Source organism: Staurois parvus, unplaced genomic scaffold, assembly GCF_062004578.1.
Source record: "Staurois parvus isolate SC_StPar_1 unplaced genomic scaffold, SC_StPar_1.0 ptg003030l, whole genome shotgun sequence".
In the NCBI taxonomy this organism is placed as follows: Eukaryota; Metazoa; Chordata; class Amphibia; order Anura; family Ranidae; genus Staurois; species Staurois parvus.
Genome location: NW_028320826.1, coordinates 115,312 through 139,716, shown reverse-complemented (window position 1 = coordinate 139,716; position 24,405 = coordinate 115,312). Strand labels below are relative to the sequence as shown.

Here is a 24,405-nt window from a genome sequence, read left to right as displayed (position 1 = left end):
ACCCATAGTACCAGCGGGACAATGTCGGGACCCATAGTACCAGCGGCCAATGTCGGGACCCATAGTACCAGCGGGCCAATGTCGGGACCCATAGTACCAGCAGGCCAATGTCAGGACCCACAGTACCAGCAGGACAATGTCGGGACCCACAGTACCAGCAGGCCAATGTCGGAACCCACAGTACCAGCAGGCCAATGTCGGGACCCACAGTACCAGCAGGCCAATGTCGGGACCCACAGTACCAGCAGGCCAATGTCGGGACCCACAGTACCAGCAGGCCAATGTCGGGACCCATAGTACCAGCAGGGCAAGGTCGGGACCCATAGTACCAGCGGGCCAATGTCGGGACCCATAGTACCAGCGGGCCAATGTCGGGACCCATAGTACCAGCGGGCCATGTCGGGACCCATAGTACCAGCGGGCCAATGTCGGGACCCATAGTACCAGCGGGCCAATGTCGGGACCCATAGTACCAGCAGGACAATGTCAGGACCCATAGTACCAGCAGGGCAATGTCGGGACCCATAGTACCAGCAGGGCAATGTCGGGACCCATAGTACCAGCAGGACAATGTCGGGACCCATAGTACCAGCGGGGCAATGTCGGGACCCATAGTACCAGCGGGACAATGTCGGGACCCATAGTACCAGCAGGGCAATGTCGGGACCCATAGTACCAGCGGGCCAATGTCGGGACCCATAGCACCAGCGGGACAATGTCAGGACCCATAGCACCAGCGGGCCAATGTCAGGACCCATAGTACCAGCAGGACAATGTCAGGACCCATAGTAGCAGCAGGGCAATGTCGGGACCCATAGTACCAGCAGGGCAATGTCGGGACCCATAGTACCAGCAGGACAATGTCGGGACCCATAGTACCAGCGGGGCAATGTCGGGACCCATAGTACCAGCGGGACAATGTCGGGACCCATAGTACCAGCAGGGCAATGTCGGGACCCATAGTACCAGCAGGACAATGTCGGGACCCCAGAACAACTTCTTATCCCATGCCTGTACATAATCCCATCCCTCCCCTCTATCTCACTGTCCTCATCTGTCCATCTATGTCTGGAGACACCATACACCCCCATCCCATCTAGTTCCCCTAGTAAAATCTATTACCAGCTACCTCTGAGAAGGGTACAATATAGAGGGGGGTGAGGGGGATACAATATAAAGGGGGGGATACAATATAGAGAGAGGTGAGGGGGATACAATATAGAGGGGGGGATACAATATAGAGAGAGGTGAGGGGGATACAATATAAAGGGGGGGATACAATATAGAGAGAGGTGAGGGGGATACAATACAGAGAGGGGTGAGGGGGATACAATACAGAGGGGGGTGAGGGGGATACAATATAGAGGGGGGTGAGGGGGATACAATATAGAGGGGGGGTGAGGGGGATACAATACAGAGGGGGGTGAGGGGGATACAATATAGAGGGGGGGGTGAGGGGGATACAATACAGAGGGGGGTACAATACAGAGGGAGGTGAGGGGGATGCAATACAGAGGGAGGTGAGGGGGATACAATATAGAGGGGGGGTGAGGGGGATACAATATAGAGGGGGGGTGAGGGGGATACAATACAGAGGGGGGTACAATACAGAGGGAGGTGAGGGGGATACAATACAGAGTGGGGTGAGGGGGATACAATACAGAGGGAGGTGAGGGGGATACAATATAGAGGGGGGTGAGGGGGATACAATATAGAGGGGGTGAGGGGGATACAATATAGAGGGGGGTGAGGGGGATAAAATATAGAGGGAGGTGAGGGGGATACAATATAGAGGGAGGTGAGGAGGATACAATATAGAGAGGGGGGTGAGGGGGATACAATATAGAGAGGGGGGTGAGGAGGATACAATATAGGGGGGGGTGAGGGGGATACAATATAGAGAGGGGGTGAGGGGGATACAATATAGGGGGGGTGAGGGGGATACAATATAGAGGGGGGTGAGGAGGATACAATATAGGGGGGGTGAGGGGGATACAATATAGAGGGGGGTGAGGGGGATACAATATAGAGGGAGGTGAGGGGGGTACAATATAGAGGGAGGTGAGGGGGATACAATATAGAGGGGGGGATACAATATAGAGGGGGGTGAGGGGGATACAATATAGAGGGGGTGAGGGGGATACAATATAGAGGGGGGTGAGGGGGATATAATACTGAGGGGGGTACAATATAGAGGGGGTGAGGAGGGTACAATACAGAGGGGGGTGAGGAGGATACAATATAGAGGGGGGTGAGGGGGATACAATATAGAGGGGGGTGAGGGGGATACAATATAGAGAGAGGTGAGGGGGATACAATATAGAGAGAGGTGAGGGGGATACAATATAGAGGGGGGTGAGGGGGATACAATATAGAGGGGGGTGAGGGGGATACAATATAGAGGGGGGTGAGGGGGATACAATACAGAGGGGGGTGAGGGGGATACAATACAGAGGGGGGTGTGGGGGATATAATATAGAGGGGGGTGAGGGGGATACAATATAGAGGGGGGTGAGGGGGATACAATATAGAGGGGGGGTGAGGGGGATACAATATAGAGGGGGGGTGAGGGGGATACAATACAGAGGGGGGTGAGGGGGATACAATATAGAGGGGGGGGTGAGGGGGATACAATACAGAGGGGGGTACAATACAGAGGGAGGTGAGGGGGATGCAATACAGAGGGAGGTGAGGGGGATACAATATAGAGGGGGGGTGAGGGGGATACAATATAGAGGGGGGGTGAGGGGGATACAATACAGAGGGGGGTACAATACAGAGGGAGGTGAGGGGGATACAATACAGAGTGGGGTGAGGGGGATACAATACAGAGGGAGGTGAGGGGGATACAATATAGAGGGGGGTGAGGGGGATACAATATAGAGGGGGGTGAGGGGGATACAATATAGAGGGGGTGAGGGGGATACAATATAGAGGGAGGTGAGGGGGATACAATATAGAGGGAGGTGAGGGGGATACAATATAGAGGGAGGTGAGGGGGATACAATATAGAGGGAGGTGAGGAGGATACAATATAGAGAGGGGGGTGAGGGGGATACAATATAGAGAGGGGATGAGGGGGATACAATATAGAGGGGGGGTGAGGGGGATACAATATAGAGGGGGGTGAGGAGGATACAATATAGGTGGGGGGGGGTGAGGGGGATACAATATAGAGGGGGGGTGAGGGGGATACAATATACAGGGGGGTGAGGAGGATACAATATAGGGGGGGGTTAGGGGGATACAACATAGAGGGGGGTGAGGGGGATACAATATAGAGGGAGGTGAGGGGGATACAATATAGAGGGGGGTGAGGGGGATACAATATAGAGGGGGGTGAGGGGGATACAATATAGAGGGGGGTGAGGGGGATACAATATAGAGGGGGGTGAGGGGGATATAATACTGAGGGGGGTACAATATAGAGGGGGTGAAGGGGGATATAATACTAAGGGGGATACAATATAGAGGGGGGTGAGGGGGATACAATATAGAGGGGGGTGAGGGGGATATAATACTGAGGGGGGTACAATATAGAGGGGGTGAGGAGGGTACAATACAGAGGGGGGTGAGGAGGATACAATATAGAGGGGGGTGAGGGGGATACAATATAGAGGGGGGTGAGGGGGATACAATATAGAGGGGGGGTGAGGGGGATACAATATAGAGGGGGGTGAGGGGGATACAATATAGAGAGAGGTGAGGGGGATACAATATAGAGGGGGGTGAGGGGGATACAATATAGAGAGAGGTGAGGGGGATACAATATAGAGAGAGGTGAGGGGGATACAATATAGAGGGGGGTGAGGGGGATACAATATAGAGGGGGGTGAGGGGGATACAATATAGAGGGGGGTGAGGGGGATACAATATAGAGGGAGGTGAGGGGGATACAATATAGAGGGGGGTGAGGGGGATACAATATAGAGGGGGGTGAGGGGGATATAATACTGAGGGGGGTACAATATAGGGGGGGTGAGGAGGGTACAATACAGAGGGGGGTGAGGAGGATACAATATAGAGGGGGGTGAGGGGGATACAATATAGAGGGGGGTGAGGGGGATACAATATAGAGGGAGGTGAGGGGGATACAATATAGAGGGGGGTAAGGAGTGAAAAGGGCGGACATAAAACACATTTTTACCTCAGGCTCCATCCTCCTCAGCCACACCCAGAGAACACACCAATCCCGCCATTATCACTTCCCCGCCCACTTCACAGAGCGACTTCCGGGGGTGGTGCACAAGGAGATGACGTCACCCTGCATGATATCCGGTTCTCATCAAGTCTACGTTGTTTGTGCGGTCCCGCCCCCTACCTTCTTATTGGCTGTCTAAAAAGGGCCCTGTATCCCCGCCCCCATCCATAACCATCCATCATTCATTACTAAAAGAAAAATCATAGACTAGAGATGAGCCAATCAGAAGATAGGGGGCGGTGCCGCAAAACCCCGGCGGACATGAAGGCAATGATGGAATTCTCTGTATTCTCAGTATAATGGCGGCCTGACAGACGTGTGTGACCAGATATACATATAAAGATATCCTATACAAACTAATACATTTACCACCTACTGCGCATGTCCGGACCGCCATCCATGACAGGAACAAATAGTCCGTGGTCTTCAACAAGATGGCGTCCACTTGACAAATCGCGAGGAACAACCTTCCCCACATACCCAGAACTGTTTCCACTGTAGAAAATGAAACTGCAGAGAAAGTATCCTTCCCGGCCGATTGTATCAGGAGGAATAATATTCTGTCAGACCTCCGGTGGGAGTCATACCAGGCTCAGCCAGCAGATGGCAGCGTTGTTCTGTCATGTACTGTACTTAGAATTACAAAGTACTACCACATCCATCCACAAGGCGGCAGAAGAGTACTGGTAATTTTCTATTTATAGGAAAATGAATGTGAGGGCTTCCAGCATCAGCCAGCAGATGGCAGTGCAGTAATGTCATATCATGTGCTAACAGATCCATCCACAAGGCTGCGACAAAGTACCTGTAATATTCTGGTATAGAATATCAAGCTGAGCGCTTCCAGGAACGGCCAGCAGATGGCAGCTCAGTATCTGTATGACGTATAGCGCATGCCCTCTCTGGCGCCATTTTATAGTTGAAATATTTTTAAATCTTCGAGAATATGGCGGCCACGGCAGACGAAAATGTTTTGTGTCCTGTGAGAACAGCTTCCATTTTGTAGAGTCTTCAAAAATATGGCCGCCATCACAGACATTCTTCTCAGAGTTTATCTCCAGGTGCCGGCATTATTTTCGGTAAGATAAACTGCAGAGGTGATTGGAGATGCATGTAGTGCTGAGTAAAACTGACACAAACTGTATTTACAATGACAAGGGCGGGAAAATGTTACTAGTCTCCGACCCTCACCATAGCTATTAGACAATTAACATGTTTTGAACTTAGACGCCATTTTGCTTTAGGGAAACATATACGATCCTTCACACGACGACCCCGGAGATGGAAATAGTGGGATCTATAGGACGACCCGATCGCCTTTAAGTTGAAGAGTTCTTCATTCTAGATTTTATATAAGGAAATAAAACAATGGAGAAGACGTATGCTGAAATCTGTCTGCTGTAGCCGCCATATTATTGTGGACCAGAATGGCGGCATGGGCATGCGCAGTAGTATTAACAAAAATCAGTGCTGCTGTCCTGTGGCCAGAATTAGTATGACTCCTAAAATTAATTTACATAATAAAACGGCTTTGCCTCCTAGTGGATGATCCTGGTATGACACCCATAATATTACCGACACTCTGCTGCCTCCTTGTGGATGATCCTGGTATGACACCCATAATATGACCGACACTCTGCTGCCTTCTTGTGGATGATCCTGGTATGACACCCATAATATGACCGACACTCTGCTGCCTCCTTGTGGATGATCCTGGTATGACACCCATAATATTACCGACACTCTGCCTCCTTGTGGATGATCCTGGTATGACACCCATAATATTACCGACACTCTAATGCCCCCTTGTGGATGATCCTGGTATGACTCCCATAATATTACCAACACTCTAGTGCCTCCTTGTGGATGATCCTGGTATGACTCCCATAATATTACCGACACTCTAGTGCCTCCTTGTGGATGATCCTGGTATGACACCCATAATATTACCGACACTCTGATGCCTCCTTGCGGATAATCCTGGTATGACTCCCATAATAGGACCGACACTCTGCTGCCTCCTTGTGGATGATCCTGGTATGTCATCCATAATATCATTATTATTATTATTATACAGTATTTATAAAGCGCCAATAGTTCGCTCAGCGCTGTACATTACAAAGGGGGACAGAACATGTGACAGAACAATACCAATACAATGTGATACATGAGGGGATTGAGGGCCCTGCTCTTTCCAGCTTACAATCTAGGAGGGAGGGGATGGTGGCACAGGAGGAGATAGCTGTGGGGGATGGAGTGGTAGGAAGAGTGGAGGAGGTCGGCAGTTAGCAGAGGGCGGGGTAGGCTTCCCTGAAGAGATGGGTTTTCAGGGTGCGCCTAAAGGAGAGGAGAGTAGGTGATAATCTGATGGATTGTGGCAGGGAGTTCCAGAGGATGGGTGACACCCTGGAGAAGTCCTAGAGGCGGGTATGGGAGGAGGAGACCAGGGAACTAGAGAGGAGGTCTTGAGAGGAGCGGAGTGTGCGTGTTGGGTGGTACTTGGATATTAGGTCAGTGATGTAGTTCGGGGCAGTATGGTGGACAGCTTTGTACGTCAGTGTTAGGATTTTGAATTTGATCCATTGAGCAATCGGAAGCCAGTGGAGGGATTGGCAGAGGGGGGTGGAGGACACTGAGTGGAGGCCAGTGGAGGGATTGGCAGAGGGGGGTGGAGGCCAGTGGAGGGATTGGCAGAGGGGGGTGGCGGACACTGAGTGGAAGCCAGTGGAGGGATTGGCAGAGGGGGGTGGAGGACACTGAGTGGAGGCCAGTGGAGGGATTGGCAGAGGGGGGTGGCGGAGATGGAGCGGTTGGAAAGGTGAATGAGTCTGGCAGCCGTGTTCAGGATGGACTGAAGCGGGGATAGCCAGCGGCGAGGCAGGCCAGTGAGGAGGGAGTTGCAGTAGTCAAGTCGTGATATGATGAGGGAGTGGATGAGCTGTTTAGTGGTTTCTGGGGTTAGGAATGTGCGTATTTTGGCGATGTTGCGGAGGCGGAGTCTGCATGTTGCGAAGGTGGAGTCTGCATGTTGCGGAGCTGGAGTCTGCATGTTGCTGAGGTGGAGTCTGCATGTTGCGGACATGGAGTCTGCATGAGTTTGTTAAAGATTGGACTTGGGGCTGGAAGGATAGGTTGGAGTCCAGAATGACACCAAGTACTCTGGCCTGCGGGACGGGTTTGATGGTGGCGTTGTTGGATGTGATGGAGAAGTCAGTGGGGGGGGGGGGTCCGGGCTGGGGGGAAGACAAGAAACTCAGTTTTGGAGAGGTTCAGTTTAAGGTTCGTTGGTGAGTTTGAGTAAGGTGGTTTCGGTGGAGTGTAGGGGACAGAAACCGGACTGTAGGGGTTCGAGGAGGTTGTTGTCGTTGAGGTGAGAGCATAGGCGGGTGTAGACTAGGCGCTCGAGGAGTCTAGATGCAAATGGGGGCAGGGAGATGTGTCTGAGGTTGTTCGGGTCATTGGGGTCCAGGGAGGGCTTTTTAAGTATGGGGGTGATGTGTGCATGTTTCAGAGGGGAGGGGAAAGTGCCGGAGGAGAGGGAGAGATTGAAGATGTGGGTGAGGGAGCGTAGGATGGAGGGGGAGGGAGGTCGTAGGAGTTGTGAGGGGATAGGGTCGAGGGGGCTGGTGGTGAGGCGGGCATCAGAGAGGATCTTGGAGACTTCCTCGATGGTAGTAAGGTCAAAGGTGCGGAGTGTTGGGGGAGCTTCACTATGAGGATTGTAGGGTGGGGTGGAAGTGGAGGTCAGAGCAGTGGTGGTGCCGTGGGAGAGGGGTGATGAGGGGGTAGCTGAGTGAGGGGGAACGGGGTTGGAGGGAGTTTGAGCAGCGACGAAGTCCCTGTGGGTTATGTCGAGGGGGATGATACTGGTATGACACCCATAATATTACCGACACGCTGCTGCCTCCTTGTGGATGATCCTGGTATGTCATCCATAATATTACTGACACTCTGCTGCCTCCTTGCAGATGATCCTGGTATGGCTCCTGTGTTGCTATATACATAATATTACCGACACTCTGCTGCCTCCTTGTGGCTGTTGCTGGTATGGCTCCCCTGTGTTACTATACATAAAATTACCGATACTCTGCTGCCTCCTTGTGGATGATGCTGGTATGACTCCCCTGTGTTACTATACACATAATATTACTGACACTCTGCTGCCTCCTTGCGGATGATCCTTGTTATTACTCCCCCTGTATATATACATTATTTAATACTCTGTATTAAGCTCAACACAATGGAAGCCTGAAGGACATCTGTGACTGGACATACTACTAAAGAGAGTACTAAACCTATAAATATAATACTATACACACTAGTGCCCATGTCTGTCCTGCCATCTCTGAAAGGGGAAACCATTAAGAGGTCTTCAACAAGATGGCAGCCGCTGTAGACAGATCCCAAAGAACAGCCTCCTGCACATATCCAGTTCTGATTCAATTTTGGAAAATGAGGAAGCTGTGTAGCCTCTTCCTCCTTCCTGGCCCGATTGTATTGGGAGGAATAATATTCTGTGTCAGACATTCGGTGGGAGTCATACTAGACTCAGCCAGCAGATGACAGCACAGTTCTGTCAGATCATGTGCTTAGAAATATGAAGTGTTACCATACCCATCCACAAGGCAGTGGTAAAGTACCTGTAATAGTCTGTGTATAGAAAAATCAAAGTGAGAGCTCCCAGGATCTGCCAGCAGATGGCAGCACATTGCACAACATACGGCGCATGCCCAGTCTGCCACCATTGTTTATGGGAAAAATTTACCAAATCTTCAATAAAATGGCGGACGTGACGTTTGTTCTATGTAAAGTGCATGCCCAGAGCAGCAACCATTATGGAAAGGAGAATAAGGCTGATATTCAATAATATGACTGCCATCAAAGACATTATTCTCTTACAATTTCGTTCAAAAGAGTGTGGTTATGAGGTTCCGCCCCCTACCTTCTGATTGGCTTCCGTATAGTTGGGATCAAGTATCCACGCCCCCTGATGTGGCAATCTATATCAATCTATTATTTATTAGGTAACTATAACCGAACGATAAATTAAAGACTATAGACCAGCCAACCAGATGGCAGGGGCGGGGCAGAACTACCCAGCAAGGGGATCCTGGTCATAGAATGTTCTGTGTTATCTTCAATACAATAGTTGCCTGACAGATATGCGTGATTGGACATACTACCAAGGAGAATACTATACGTACTACTGCGCATGCCTGCGGCGCCATCCATGAAAGGAGAAAACGATCTCTGGTCTTCAACAAGATGGCGGCCGTGATAGACAAATACAGAGGATCAACCTCCTCCATATATCAGTTCTGTTTCCACTGTAGAAAATAAGGAAATTGTGCTGATTATTCCTCTCGGCAGATTGTATCAGGAGGAATAATATTCTGTCAGACCTCCGGTGGGAGTCATACCAGGCTCAGCCAGCAGATGGCAGCATAGTTCTCTCGTGTTCTGTGCTTAGAAATATAAAAGTACTACCACATCCATCCACAAGGGGGCAGCAGAGTACAGGTAATATTCAATTCAGAGGAAAATCAATGTGAGCGCTTTCAGAATCAGCCAGCAGATGGCAGTGCAGTAATGTCATAAAGTGTGCAACCAGAAACCTCCACTGGGCGGCGACAAAGTACCTGTAATATTCTGGTATAGAATATCAAGCTGAGCGCTTCCAGGAACGCCCAGCAGATGGCAGCTTAGTATCTGTATGACGTTTAGCGCATGCCCTGTCTGGCGCCATTTTATAGTGGAAATATATTTAAATCTTCGAGAAAATGGCGGTCATAGCAGACGGAAATGCTTTGTGTTGGGAGAGATGCTGCCGTTTTGTAGAGTCTTCAAAACTATGTCCGCCATCACAGACATTCTTCTCTTTAGTTGCTCTTCTGGTTTCGGCATTGTTTTGCATAGCACAAACTATAGAGGTGATAGGAGGCAGATGGAGCGCTGAGGGAACTGACAGAAACTGTATTTACAATGACAAGCGCGGGAAAATATTATTAGGCTCCGCCCCTCACCATAGCTATTAGATAATTAACGTATTTTGAACTGAGACGCCATTTTGCTTTAGGGAAACAGATGCGATCCTTCACTCGACGACCCCGGAGAAGGAAATAGTGAGATCTATAGGACGACCTGATCGCCTTCTGTTGAGGAACTCCTCGTTCTATATTTTATATAAGGAAATAAAACCGAGAAGAGTTGTAAGATGAGACCTGTCCGCTGTAGCCGCCATCTTACTGAGGACCAGAATAGCGGCAAGGGCATGCGCAGTAGTACTAATAATCACAGTGCTGCCGCTCTGTGGCCACAATTAGTATGACTCCTAAAATTAATTAACATAATGAAACGGCATTGCCTCCTTGTGGATGATCCTGGTATGACACCCATAATATTACCGACACTTTCCTGCCTCCTTGTGGATGATCCTGGTATGACACCCATAATATTACCGACACTCTGATGCCTCCTTGTGGATGATCCTGGTATGACACCCATAATATTACCGACACTCTGATGCCTCCTTGTGGATGATCCTGGTATGACACCCATAATATTACCGACACTCTCCTGCCTCCTTGTGGATGATCCTGGTATGTCATCCATAATATTACTGACACTGCTGCCTCCTTCCGGATGATCCTGGTATGACTCCCCCTATGTTACTATACACATAATATTAGAAACTCTGCTGCTTCCTTGTGGATGATCCTGGTATGACACCCATAATATTACCGACACTCTGATGCCTCCTTGTGGATGACCCTGGTATGTCATCCATAATATTACCGACACTCTGATGCCTCCTTGTGGATGATCCTGGTATGACCCCCATATTACAGACACTCTGCTGCCTCCTTGTGGATGATCCAGGTATGGCTCCCCCTATGTTACTATACACATATTAGACACTCTGCTGCCTCCTTGTGGATGAATCTGGTATGACACACATAATATTGCCGACACTCTGCCTCCTTGTGGATGATCCTGGTATGACACATATAATATTGCCGACACTCTGATGCTTCCTTGTGGATGATCCTGGTATGACTCCCCGTGTTACTATACACAGAATATTACCATCACTCTGCTTCCCCCTTGTGGATGATCCCAGTATGACTCTGTGTTACTATACACATTACTGACACTCTGCTTCCCCCTTGTGGATGATCCTGATATGACTCCCCCTGTTTTGCTATACACATAATATTACCAACACTCTGCTGCCTCCTTGTGGATGATCCCAGTATGACTCCCTGTTACTATACACATATTACCGACACTCTGCTGCAACCTTGTGGATGATCCCGGTATGACCCCGTGTTACTATACAGAGAATATTACCGTCACACTGCTGCCTCCTTGTGAATGGTCCTGGTATGACTCCCCCTGTGTTACTATACAGAGAAGATTACCAACACTCTGCTGCCTCCTTGTAGTTAAATCTGTTATGACTCCTTTTACTGAGATTAGAAATAATAAATTTTTGAGAAAGAGGAAAGAGACAGGGTTACCAAGAATAACAGGAGCAGCATATAAACTATTTAAAAAATACAAAATCACCTGCATATATACTGGTGAACTCCACATACAGTAGCATACACCTAGCTATCCTGCACTGTGCTTGGGAGATAATTACAAAGGACAGGGCAGAGATCGTCACAAAAATGTAGAAATATACACTTCAGCAGCTACAGCTAATCAATCTAAGGAATACTTGCATAATGGTCTCTTCTGGCTTGGGGTTCAGCAGCATGGATAGGAAATGTGACTGACACTTCCTCCATCTATTTCCTCCTTCCAGGGTTTCAAGGGCAATCATCCAGGGACATGAAGTGCATACATATTTACACACTCAGGGAGTTAAGGGCAATAGATCCTTACACATAAAAGCTTGTGTTACATTGTGTCCCCCTACCAGGGCCAGTACTTTGCACACTATATTGGCCATTTCATTTTTTTTTTGCATAGATTATGTGGGTAAATGGACCGTTTCTTAGTGGTTACTCTACACACTATCTCAATAATGGCATTTTTAATATATTTTGAATCTTCCACTTCAATTTTGATGCAGGCTCACTTACATTCTCACATTTGTAGGTGTCAAATTTTCCCTCCTTCAGGCCTCTTTACCTACAGTTCCTGCATTGCTAGCACCCATGTTGCTGGCCGATGGTCACTAGTGCCTGCTACCTCCATTTTTAGACTGAGGTCCCCCTGCAACCCAGTATTTGCATTTAATCAGTGTCCACATCTGGGGTCTGCTTATCCAGCCTGTTGCCCCCATCTGACTGGAGCATGTTTGTTGGACTCTTTGGCCCCCCATCACCTCTGCCACCTATATTCAGTCTGCATTCCATTCCTCTATGACCTCCACATCACCATAGCATGCTTTACTAGGCTTTGTAACAAAGGCATTCCCATTCACCTCTTTGCAACTGTGGGCTTCTGCATACCTGATGCTTGCATTTTGAGGCTCTGAACTTCAGAAGCTCAGGACATGGGGTAGCAGTGATGGTGTCCTTGTGCATTAATGGAATCTGTGGTCCATGGTATCTGCTCGCAACTACTGAATCTCTGCCATCCCTAGAGCCTACAGTATTGCCTCCAAGACCCCTGCATCCCTAACATCGGTGTTGCTGGTCTGTGCTTCCTAACTGCACCTGTATTTCCAGCCTTTGGAGGTCCCAGTGTCTACAACCTGCATTCCTGTTCTCCACAACCCTCGACTGCAACAATCCTGGGCTCTATGACTCTTGTATTTCTCGTCTGAACCCCATGTGTCTCCTAAATCTGCAGCCCTGAATCACTAGAGCCTGTGCTCCCAGCCTGTGTGTACCCTTTATCCATGTCCCCCAACATCACTGGTGCTAGCTTTCCTATATCCATGTCCCCCAACATCACTGGTGCGAGTTTTCCTATATCCATGTCCCCCAACATCACTGGTGCGAGCTTTCCTATATCCATGTCCCCCAACATCACTGGTGCTAGCTTTCCTATATCCATGTCCCCCAACATCACTGGTGCTAGCTTTCCTATATCCATGTCCCCCAACATCACTGGTGCGAGCTTTCCTATATCCATGTCCCCCAACATCACTGGTGCTAGCTTTCCTATATCCATGCCCCCAACATCACTGGTGCTAGCTTTCCTATATCCATGTCCCCCAACATCACTGGTGCGAGCTTTCCTATATCCATGTCCCCCAACATCACTGGTGCGAGCTTTCCTATATCCATGTCCCCCAACATCACTGGTGCGAGCTTTCCTATATCCATGTCCCCCAACATCACTGGTGCGAGCTTTCCTATATCCATGTCCCCCAACATCACTGGTGCGAGCTTTCCTATATCCATGTCCCCCAACATCACTGGTGCGAGCTTTCCTATATCCATGTCCCCCAACATCACTGGTGCGAGCTTTCCTATATCCATGTCCCCCAACATCACTGGTGCGAGCTTTCCTATATCCATGTCCCCCAACATCACTGGTGCGAGCTTTCCTATATCCATGTCCTCCAACATCACTGGTGCTAGCTTTCCTATATCCATGTCCCCCAACATCACTGGTGCTAGCTTTCCTATATCCATGTCCCCCAACATGACTGGTGCTAGCTTTCCTATATCCATGTCCCCCAACATCACTGGTGCGAGCTTTCCTATATCCATGTCCTCCAACATCACTGGTGCTAGCTTTCCTATATCCATGTCCCCCAACATCACTGGTGCTAGCTTTCCTATATCCATGTCCCCCAACATGACTGGTGCTAGCTTTCCTATATCCATGTCCCCCAACATCACTGGTGCTAGCTTTCCTAATCTGTTACCCTCTGCATCCCTGACTTCTGTGGCTGCATCTTTATCATCATTTTCTGTTAATACAATTACAGTGTAATAAATGTGTACAGGATTCTGGCCAAAATCCTTGCATCACCAATTATTTTGGTGCGACGATTCCCTAGAGATGAATTATTCGTACAAAAAAAAAAAAAACAAAAAACACAAAAGTGAAATTTTTCGCTTTATTGAGAATCACAAAATTACCAAGTTTCATTCAGTATTTATTATTTCAAAAGAAATCTTGCTAAAGAGTCAGATTGGTGAAAAATTTAGAGCAATCTGCTGAAACAAGTCTTAAAAAAAAAAAAAAAAAAAAAAAAAAAAAATACAATTAAAACTGAATCATCTCAGTCTATAAATAATGACAAGGTGAGGAGGCTGAATGATATGCTGGATAAGTGCGAGGAAAAACACCAAAACGCAAGCATAGGTTCAGTTAGCGCAACACGTTCTGTTAATATCATGGATGAATTTTTATTCATTTTGGTGCTAGAATTTTCTTCTTTTTAAAGTGGAATTGGTGCAAAACAACATTTAGAGTACGGATTCAGTTCACATCAACCTTACATGGGGCAGACATGACACCTTTATCACAGATTGAGGACACCATTAGCCCAGATAAAATTTACATATACATACACATACAAAGTGAGGCTGAGATCTTAGAACGACAAAGCCATACAGAAACCAGAAGTATTAAATGCAGAAAAACCACCTAAACAGAAAGCTTGTTTATCACGCTGGTGTGAAGTCATGAATTCTACATTTAGGATTTAGCATCCATCTGCACGTGGCCAGACAGTATAAAAGACGTCCCATTCACGAGTCTCTGGAACCAGTACAAGTCTTCAATTTTCATCATCGCTGTCATCTGGGCTAATAGCCGGACTTGTAAGACTGTATGTGGGTGACGTGGGACTGTATCCAGGGGATGTCGGAGAGTATGTGGAACCTTTTGGACTTGTGGGTGAATAGGTAGGGGAAGTTGGTGAATATTTGGGAGAAGTAGGCGAGTAAGTTGGAGACGTAGGGGAGTATTTAGGGGATGTAGGCGTATAGACTGGGGAGGTTGGTGAATATGTTGGAGATGTAGGAGAGTATTTGGGGGTTGTGGGAGAATATGTAGGGGAGGTCGGAGAATACTTGGGAGATGTTGGTGAGTACTTGGGTGAAGTAGGAGAATATTTGGGAGATGTAGGGGTATACTCTGGTGAGCTTGGGCTGTAAGATGGACTCGTTGGGGTGTATTTTGGGCTTGTTGGGGAGTAGCTGGGTGAACTTGGGCTGTAGCTGGGAGAGCTGGGAGTATAGCTTGGGGACTGTGGCGTATAACGGGGGCTGGATGGTGAATAACTGGGAGATGTAGGTGAATAACTGGGACTTGTGGGACTGTAATTGGGAGAGGTTGGGCTGTAACTGGGACTTGTTGGGCTGTAACTGGGAGATGTTGGCGTGTAGTTGGGAGAAGTTGGCGAATAGTTGGGAGAAGTTGGTGAGTAAGAAGGAGATGTCGGGCTGTATGAAGGTGATGTCGGGGAGTAGCTGGGAGAGGTAGGGGAGTAACTTGGGCTAGTAGGAGAATAGCTGGGGCTGGTAGGTGAATAACTAGGGCTGGTAGGTGAATAACTGGGTGATGTTGGACTGTAACTGGGACTGGTGGGGGAATAACTGGGAGAAGTGGGACTGTAACTGGGACTGGTGGGGGAATAGCTAGGAGAAGTTGGTGAATAGCTTGGTGAAGTGGGGCTGTAACTTGGGCTTGTTGGGCTATAGCTGGGCGATGTTGGAGAGTAACTAGGACTTGTGGGGGAATAACTGGGTGACGTGGGGGAATAGCTGGGTGATGTAGGACTGTAGTTGGGACTAGTGGGAGAATATGATGGGGAAGTGGGACTGTAGGATGGAGAAGTTGGAGAGTAGCTGGGACTCTGAGGAGTATATCCACCAGGGCTTCTGGGCTCATAAGCAGGAGAAGTTGGAGAATAACTGGGAGACATGGCACCACCTGCAGAACGACAAAGAGAACATTAAATCACATGGCCAAAAAACAACATTAGGCCAACTGCCATTCACAATGTTCTGCAATGTACAGATCAAGCTCAGGTACATGTAATTAAGAAGGGTTCAAGACGTTACCCTTGTGTGCATCAAGCAGAAAAACACTATAGAAGGAATCCTAAATCATTCAAATACATTTGGACATTCTGCAATCCCTTTAGTTCAGGACATCAAACACTAAACTGTAAGCAGACTGAATACATCAATGGACAAAAGAGCAAGTGTCACTCACCTGGTGAGGGAATGTATGGACTGGAAGGTCCTGGAGATCCAGGAGAGCCAGGGGTGGGGGACCACGCAGGGGAATATCCTGGACTGAAGCCACTGGCATCTGAAGCAGCACTGGGAGAGAAGCCGGCAGCTCCAGGGGTCATACCACTCCCTGAGAGAAGGAATGGCAAAAGAGGGTTATCACACAAGTGTCTGCAACGGAGTTTTCACAAAAAAAAAAAAATGATTAGTGTAGTTACAAATGACAGGAAAAAATACAAACTAAAAAGACTGCGCATAGTGCGCTCCGAAGGGAATAAAGCAGTCTTGCTCCAATAGGTTTAGTCACTGACCTGGAACAAGCCTGATGAATCAGAAATGTCAGAACGTCTGGTGTGCACAAAAGGTCAATGCCTCAGAAAGTACTGAAGCCACATTACATCTCAACAAACCACCTTGACAAAACCTACCTAGACTTGGCGACCAAGCTCCATAGGCTGGCGTAGCCCCTTGGTTCCATGGTGTCATGGCAGGCGACATTCCCCCCATAGGACTTGGAGCAGATCCAAAAAACATACCAGTTGCTATAAATAAAAGAAAACCGGCCATTAAAAGTCATGCTTGGATGAGTGAAGACGTCTTACCACAGATAACCACTACTTACGTCCTGCAGCCCCAAGTCCTGGAATATTTGTTGGAATTTCCATTCCAAATTTGCATTTCTCTGCATCCAGTAAGAGGTCAAAACAGCCAGTCCCAGCTGGAGCTAACTGTCCCAACATGATGTTCTCAGACACACCCTTCATGGGGTCTGATTCACCATGTGCTGCCGCCTCCATGAGGACGTCCACCTGGAAAACAAAACCAAAAAACAATTACAATAATAGAAACGAAGCAAGAATTAGCACACACCAAGGACACATGGGCACACACTTACCGTCTCTTCAAAGGAACATTTCATGAGAGGTCCTGTGTCCTGCCTGTTCACACCATGACGTGTGATGGCCATCAAGTGTCCTCTACATGTCATTGTGTCACAAAGTAGTGCCAAGTGACGGTAATTGACATAGGAACCATCGAAAGAGATGACGTGGTACAATTCTCTCTCCAGAGCTTTGCGCACTGCCTCGATCCCCAGCACCTGAAAGACAATGGCTGGAGGTAGGACCATGCCTTATAGTTGATGTATTAGGAGGAAAACAGTACTGCAGACTTACCGTGAAGATCTCCACAATGTCATTGGATGTGGTCCTCACTGGGTCAACATCTTTCTCACTCAAGACTCGCATGAGACTGACACCATCCGTCTCCAAAATCCACTCCTGAAGAGCCTTAAACTCCCCATCTTCAGTAATGATGATCTTCTTTTTATTGTCTGTCTGAGGCAGATGCATGTAGACCTGGGAAGGAACAAGGCACTGTAAGTTATGCCGCCAAATCCAAGCAGTTTATGGCAGGATGCACAGAACCTTCGAGCACACTATGAGCCTCTGCGTGCTGAACCCATGCACTTTACTCCAGGATACAGAACCCAGGCTTACTATGTGCTGAATCCAAGCAGACCCCAGGACACCGAGGCACAGCAAACACTGTGCTATGCTCTCTATCCTGGAGTAGAATGCCTGCATTCAGTACTCAGAGGTACAGTAAGGGAAGGCCCCTATGGGCTATGCTCTCTATCCTGGAGTAGAATGCCTACATTGGTACATAGAGGTACAGTAAGGGAAGGACCCTATGGGCTATGCTCTCTATGTACCAATGTAGGCATTCTACTCCAGGATAGAGAGCATAGCCCATAGGGTCCTTCCCTTACTGTATCTCTATCCTGGAGTAGAATGCCTACATTGGTACATAGAGGTACAGTAAGGGAAGGACCCCATGGGCTATGCTCTCTATCCTGGAGTAGAATGCCTACATTGGTAGAGGTACAGTAAGGGAAGGACCCCATGGGCTATGCTCTCTATCCTGGAGTAGAATGCCTACATTGGTACATAGAGGTACAGTAAGGGAAGGACCCCATGGGCTATGCTCTCTATCCTGGAGTAGAATGCCTACATTGGTACATAGAGGTACAGTAAGGGAAGGACCCCATGGGCTATGCTCTCTATCCTGGAGTAGAATGCCTACATTGGTATATAGAGGTACAGTAAGGGAAGGACCCTATGGGCTATGCTCCCTATCCTGGAGTAGAATGCCTACATTGGTACATAGAGCAGAGCTCATAGGATCCTGTGAGCTATGCTCTCTGTGTACTGAAGCAGGGTATGTTATTTCAGAACATCAGAGTTCTACAGTAAAAACCAAGCCAGGGCTGTAATCTCCATGTACTACAAATAAAGCACTTTACATGCAATACACAGATCACCCCTTGCAGTAGGATTGGACTAGCTTTGTCGAATTCGTATGACGGAGTAACCTGACCTCTCCGAAACCCAGAAATTCACGTAGCAGGAAACCGAGAGCTTCTACTAAATACCATGAACATGGAGACCCACTAAAACCTGAAAAATACTCCTGGGCTTCAGCACTTTACTATAAATGACCACGATGTTCCACCCTGTAAGTGAACCCATAAAGGACCACGATGTTCCTCCCTGTAACTGAACCCATAAAGGACCACGATGTTCCTCCCTGTAAGTGAAGCCATAAAGGACCACGATGTTCCTCCCTGTAAGTGAAGCCATAAAGGACCACGATGTTCCTCCCTGTAAGTGAAGCCATAAAGGACCACGATGTTCCTCCCTGTAAGTGAAGCCATAAAGGACCACGATGTTCCTCCCTGTAACTGAAGCCATAAAGGACCACGATGTTCCTCCCTGTAACTGAAGCCATAAAGGACCACGATGTTCCTCCCTGTAACTGAAGCCATAAAGGAACACGATGTTCCACCCTGTAACTGAACCCATAAAGGACCACGATGTTCCTCCCTTTAACTGAACCCATAAAGGATCACGATGTTCCTCCCTGTAACTGAACCCATGAAGGACCACGATGTTCCTCCCTATAGATGAACCCATAATTATTTCCAGAGCAGCCCAGAACCTTGACAACTGCGCTATTACGCTTACAAGGACACGAGTTCATATCATTACTCTGCAAGCTCCTAATGACAGATGGATTCTAGGCTTGTGGGCTGCTCTGGAGGTCATGGATGAAGGCACCAGGAACCATGATATGGATCAGTTGACCATGGATCAGGCAGGTTTGCTTTACTTGTTTTGTCATCTTTGCTTGTCTTTTACTTTACAAGTCAAAAATGTATGCCCCGATACAGTAAAATCCAAATATTTATTGTGGTCATCTTTATTCTCCTTTTAAGCTCCATTTTAGAGTCTGTGCTCTTCAGCACCTTGAGGGGCTTCATTCTGCCACAGCATTTACAAGTCTAGTAGGGTCCAAGATAGTAGAAACATATTGCCATTTAACAATGAAGCTGCATTAGACCAAATAGTGACCTACCTTACTGATCTGCTCGATGCCCTGCAAGGTCATATCTGTCAGCATGTTAGATTCAATGCAGCGCAGAAAGACATCATCATCCATTTTATCCACGACCTCTTCTTCCTGTCCAGGGAAAGGAAGTAGACCAGATGAGTGGAGAGGAATGTGTACATAAGAGCGCACAGGAGGGAGGAGAAAGGAAGAAAAATGACTGGGAAGTGAAGGGAAATGAACATGGAGGAGCAAACAGACCAGACAAGAGGATGGAAGAAAAGGAGAAGGTGAGGTATGGAGCAGAGGAGGGGGAACCGGCTGAGGAAGACCAGTCAGGAGGGGGAACCGGCTGAGGAAGACCAGTCAGGAGGGGGAACCGGCTGAGGAAGACCAGTCAGGAGGGGGAACCGGCTGAGGAAGACCAGTCAGGAGGGGGAACCGGCTGAGGAAGACCAGTCAGGAGGGGGAACCGGCTGAGGAAGACCAGTCAGGAGGGGGAACCGGCTGAGGAAGACCAGTCAGGAGGGGGAACCGGCTGAGGAAGACCAGTCAGGAGGGGGAACCGGCTGAGGAAGACCAGTCAGGAGGGGGAACCGGCTGAGGAAGACCAGTCAGGAGGGGGAACCGGCTGAGGAAGACCAGTCAGGAGGGGGAACCGGCTGAGGAAGACCAGTCAGGAGGGGGAACCGGCTGAGGAAGACCAGTCAGGAGGGGGAACCGGCTGAGGAAGACCAGTCAGGAGGGGGAACCGGCTGAGGAAGACCAGTCAGGAGGGGGAACCGGCTGAGGAAGACCAGTCAGGAGGGGGAACCGGCTGAGGAAGACCAGTCAGGAGGGGGAACCGGCTGAGGAAGACCAGTCAGGAGGGGGAACCGGCTGAGGAAGACCAGTCAGGAGGGGGAACCGGCTGAGGAAGACCAGTCAGGAGGGGGAACCGGCTGAGGAAGACCAGTCAGGAGGGGGAACCGGCTGAGGAAGACCAGTCAGGAGGGGGAACCGGCTGAGGAAGACCAGTCAGGAGGGGGAACCGGCTGAGGAAGACCAGTCAGGAGGGGGAACCGGCTGAGGAAGACCAGTCAGGAGGGGGAACCGGCTGAGGAAGACCAGTCAGGAGGGGGAACCGGCTGAGGAAGACCAGTCAGGAGGGGGAACCGGCTGAGGAAGACCAGTCAGGAGAGGGAACCGGCTGAGGAAGACCAGTCAGGAGAGGGAACCGGCTGAGGAAGACCAGTCAGGAGAGGGAACGACTGAGGAAGACCAGTCAGGAGAGGGAACGACTGAGGAAGACCAGTCAGGAGAGGGAACGACTGAGGAAGACCAGTCAGGAGAGGGAACGACTGAGGAAGACCAGTCAGGAGAGGGAACGACTGAGGAAGACCAGTCAGGAGAGGGAACGACTGAGGAAGACCAGTCAGGAGGGGGAATGGATGAGGAAGACCAGTCAGGAATATGGAGGAAATAAGAGACATAAAATGAGAGCAAAGGTTAAGGACGACTTGTGAACATCTCACCTCTTGCATCTTGTTCTCCTCACTGTTCATAATACGAATTCGCAGTACTAGCTTTTCGGCGTTATCATCATTGAATATACAGTTCAGATCATCTCCAAAACCTAGATGAGATCAAACAATCAGCTTGTGAAGAGAGAACACAAGGGTCACAGGGTTTTGGGGCGTTACTCCCACTTGCATCTATTGAAGGATACTAACCTGCATTGATCTTCTCGGCAATCTGCTCCATGGTCAGTTTCCGATCGGTCATGTGCTTGCGGTCGAGCTCTACACGAAGTAACCATGGGGAAATTCTGGTCACATCAAAGTCAGGCATCTCGTAGTAGATATTGACCCATTCCTGATCTTCCGCTACCACCGTGTTCTGTGGATTCGGGTCATAGTAAATGGCTGTATTAGCTGTGACTTTGCGCAGTGTTGTATGTTCCAAACGGCAGAGAATATCCTATAGAAAAAAGAAAAGGAGATTTGTGTCACACATTTAGAGTCAGTGAACTTGTCATGGCGCACAATTCAATGTTCATTTCTGACCTTTGCACGCTCAGCATCACGAGCCGACTGTCCCAGCAAAAAGACGGTTAGGGAAGGGGTCTTTGGTTTTTTGGAAATATTGATGAGCTCCTTAAGACGTGGGACTCCCAAGGTGACGTTTTTAGCGGACACACCGGCATAATGGAAGGTGTTCAGGGTCATCTGAGTGGCGGGCTCTCCGAGTGACTGAGCGGCCAATGCACCCACCATCTCACCTGGATGAGCCTAAAGGACAAGAGAGTGAGTAAACCAACAGAATCCAGACATCAAAGTCAGATCAGACACAGGCTTGCCAGTATTGATAATCTATACTACGAAAGGCATCAAAGCTCATTACATATCCAACGTGCACCGGGCCGGCAAAGCTGGGTCTAGTTTCATATGGTAAGGGGCCATTTTCTGCCCTTTTGGGCATCACTTACAAGGACTGGGCCAGCAGGTGTTCTGCTCGATCTCACAGTACTAAGCAGGGCACTGTACATGTCAGGGATCCAGCGAGGTGCACACAACCTGTACTGATCATACAAACCAGTACCCCAGAATAACTCATTAGCAGCCCTTTCAGCTCCGACAAAGGGCACACAGGTTCTCTTTAGTACTGTAAATAGTTCTGGCAATACAAAGCAATAATAAAATGTCTGGCAGCTCTTACAATGGCCTGGTTGAATTTGGACTCAATCTCCCCCAGCAGCCAGTCGAAGGCTTCTCCACTGAGCCTGAACTCCTCTATCATCCTCCGGCTGCACAACGTCGAACGTAAGTGGATGTTAAACAAAAGGGTGGCATTTTCCTGTGCTTGTCGGCTCAAAGGATCATCTCCATTGACAATCACCAGCTTCTTACTGAGCTCCTTCACACCTAAGAAGAGATAAGAGAGTAAATAATAAAGTAGAGCTATAGGCAAACCTTTTTGAGCACCATTTTGGATAGAGTGATGGAGGGTTAGAATCCCTGTCATTTGATTTTTTGCCATCTGCGTCCCATTGTGGAGATTTCCTTTCATTTCCTGTCCCATGGCCAAATAGGAAGTGAGGAAATCCCTGCAAATTAAGGTAATTCAATGGAGACCGCCATGTCACCATAACTAGCGTCCCCATTGTCTGGTGACAAGTCAAAATTTGGGATTCTTTTACTTTCAATGATAAATAGGACAAAGGGGCACATAGAGCAATAAATACCGATAGGTGGTCTTATCCCTCTCCACTCCATCCAACAGTAAAAAAGTCTTGCCTTTAGTTCTACTTCAAACCTAACTGGGCCAAGTGGACAAGTTTAATGATCTGGTGTAAGCCCAAGAAAGCCCAACTTTACTATAGAGCAGCATATGGGAGTAGGAGTCATCAGCTGGTCCATCCGTAGTATGACTGCTTACTTGGTGCCTTCCCGGATACTGAGATGATGGGGCCGACCTTTTCCTCATTATGGAGGGGTACACAGGCATTTCATGTAACCATGTTTAATCCAATGTATGGCTGGGTGCAGAGTGTGCCAAACAATATCACATACGATGCATACTACTCACCATCGACCACTTTTATAGGGTGCAGATCTGATGGCATCCTGGTATTAATGTGAAATATCTTCTGTGCGTTCCAGATCATCCTCAGCAGGTTACAAGGCAGCACGACCTGTTGGCAAGACAAACCCACTGCAAGTTATAGTACCGCCCTTGGGGTATCAGCAGGCTCTGCCTAGTACCGCCCTTGGGGTATCAGCAGGCTCTGCCTAGTACCGCCCTTGGGGTATCAGCAGGCTCTGCCTAGTACCGCCCTTGGGGTATCAGCAGGCTCTGCCTAGTACCGCCCTTGGGGTATCAGCAGGCTCTGCCTAGTACCGCCCTTGGGGTATCAGCAGGCTCTGCCTAGTACCGCCCCTGGGGTATCAGCAGGCTCTGCCTAGTACCGCCCCTGGGGTATCAGCAGGCTCTGCCTAGTACCGCCCCTGGGGTATCAGCAGGCTCTGCCTAGTACCGCCCCTGGGGTATCAGCAGGCTCTGCCTAGTACCGCCCCTGGGGTATCAGCAGGCTCTGCCTAGTACCGCCCTTGGGGTATCAGCAGGCTCTGCCTAGTACCGCCCTTGGGGTATCAGCAGGCTCTGCCTAGTACCGCCCTTGGGGTATCAGCAGGCTCTGCCTAGTACCGCCCTTGGGGTATCAGCAGGCTCTGCCTAGTACCGCCCTTGGGGTATCAGCAGGCTCTGCCTAGTACCGCCCTTGGGGTATCAGCAGGCTCTGCCTAGTACCGCCCTTGGGGTATCAGCAGGCTCTGCCTAGTACCGCCCCTGGGGTATCAGCAGGCTCTGCCTAGTACCGCCCCTGGGGTATCAGCAGGCTCTGCCTAGTACCGCCCCTGGGGTATCAGCAGGCTCTGCCTAGTACCGCCCCTGGGGTATCAGCAGGCTCTGCCTAGTACCGCCCCTGGGGTATCAGCAGGCTCTGCCTAGTACCGCCCCTGGGGTATCAGCAGGCTCTGCCTAGTACCGCCCCTGGGGTATCAGCAGGCTCTGCCTAGTACCGCCCCTGGGGTATCAGCAGGCTCTGCCTAGTACCGCCCCTGGGGTATCAGCAGGCTCTGCCTAGTACCGCCCCTGGGGTATCAGCAGGCTCTGCCTAGT

The 24,405-nt window shown here is 49.1% G+C and overlaps 1 protein-coding gene across 1 annotated transcript in view; it reads right to left on the bottom strand.

Moving 5' to 3' along the window:
• Nucleotides 1-14,214: 14,214 nt before the first annotated feature.
• POLR2A (RNA polymerase II subunit A) overlaps nucleotides 14,215-24,405 on the bottom strand; it is a 30,105-nt gene continuing 19,914 nt past the window's right edge. The window contains exons 18-29 of the mRNA XM_089667106.1: nucleotides 23,314-23,419; nucleotides 22,444-22,649; nucleotides 21,792-22,016; nucleotides 21,459-21,705; nucleotides 21,261-21,361; nucleotides 19,774-19,878; nucleotides 17,532-17,714; nucleotides 17,252-17,455; nucleotides 16,979-17,165; nucleotides 16,785-16,898; nucleotides 16,337-16,486; nucleotides 14,215-16,051 (exon numbers count right to left, since the gene is read on the bottom strand). Coding sequence (XP_089523232.1) covers nucleotides 14,895-16,051; nucleotides 16,337-16,486; nucleotides 16,785-16,898; nucleotides 16,979-17,165; nucleotides 17,252-17,455; nucleotides 17,532-17,714; nucleotides 19,774-19,878; nucleotides 21,261-21,361; nucleotides 21,459-21,705; nucleotides 21,792-22,016; nucleotides 22,444-22,649; nucleotides 23,314-23,419 — 2,985 coding nt within the window. The 3' untranslated portion in view covers nucleotides 14,215-14,894. The remainder of the gene's footprint in view (nucleotides 16,052-16,336; nucleotides 16,487-16,784; nucleotides 16,899-16,978; nucleotides 17,166-17,251; nucleotides 17,456-17,531; nucleotides 17,715-19,773; nucleotides 19,879-21,260; nucleotides 21,362-21,458; nucleotides 21,706-21,791; nucleotides 22,017-22,443; nucleotides 22,650-23,313; nucleotides 23,420-24,405) is intronic.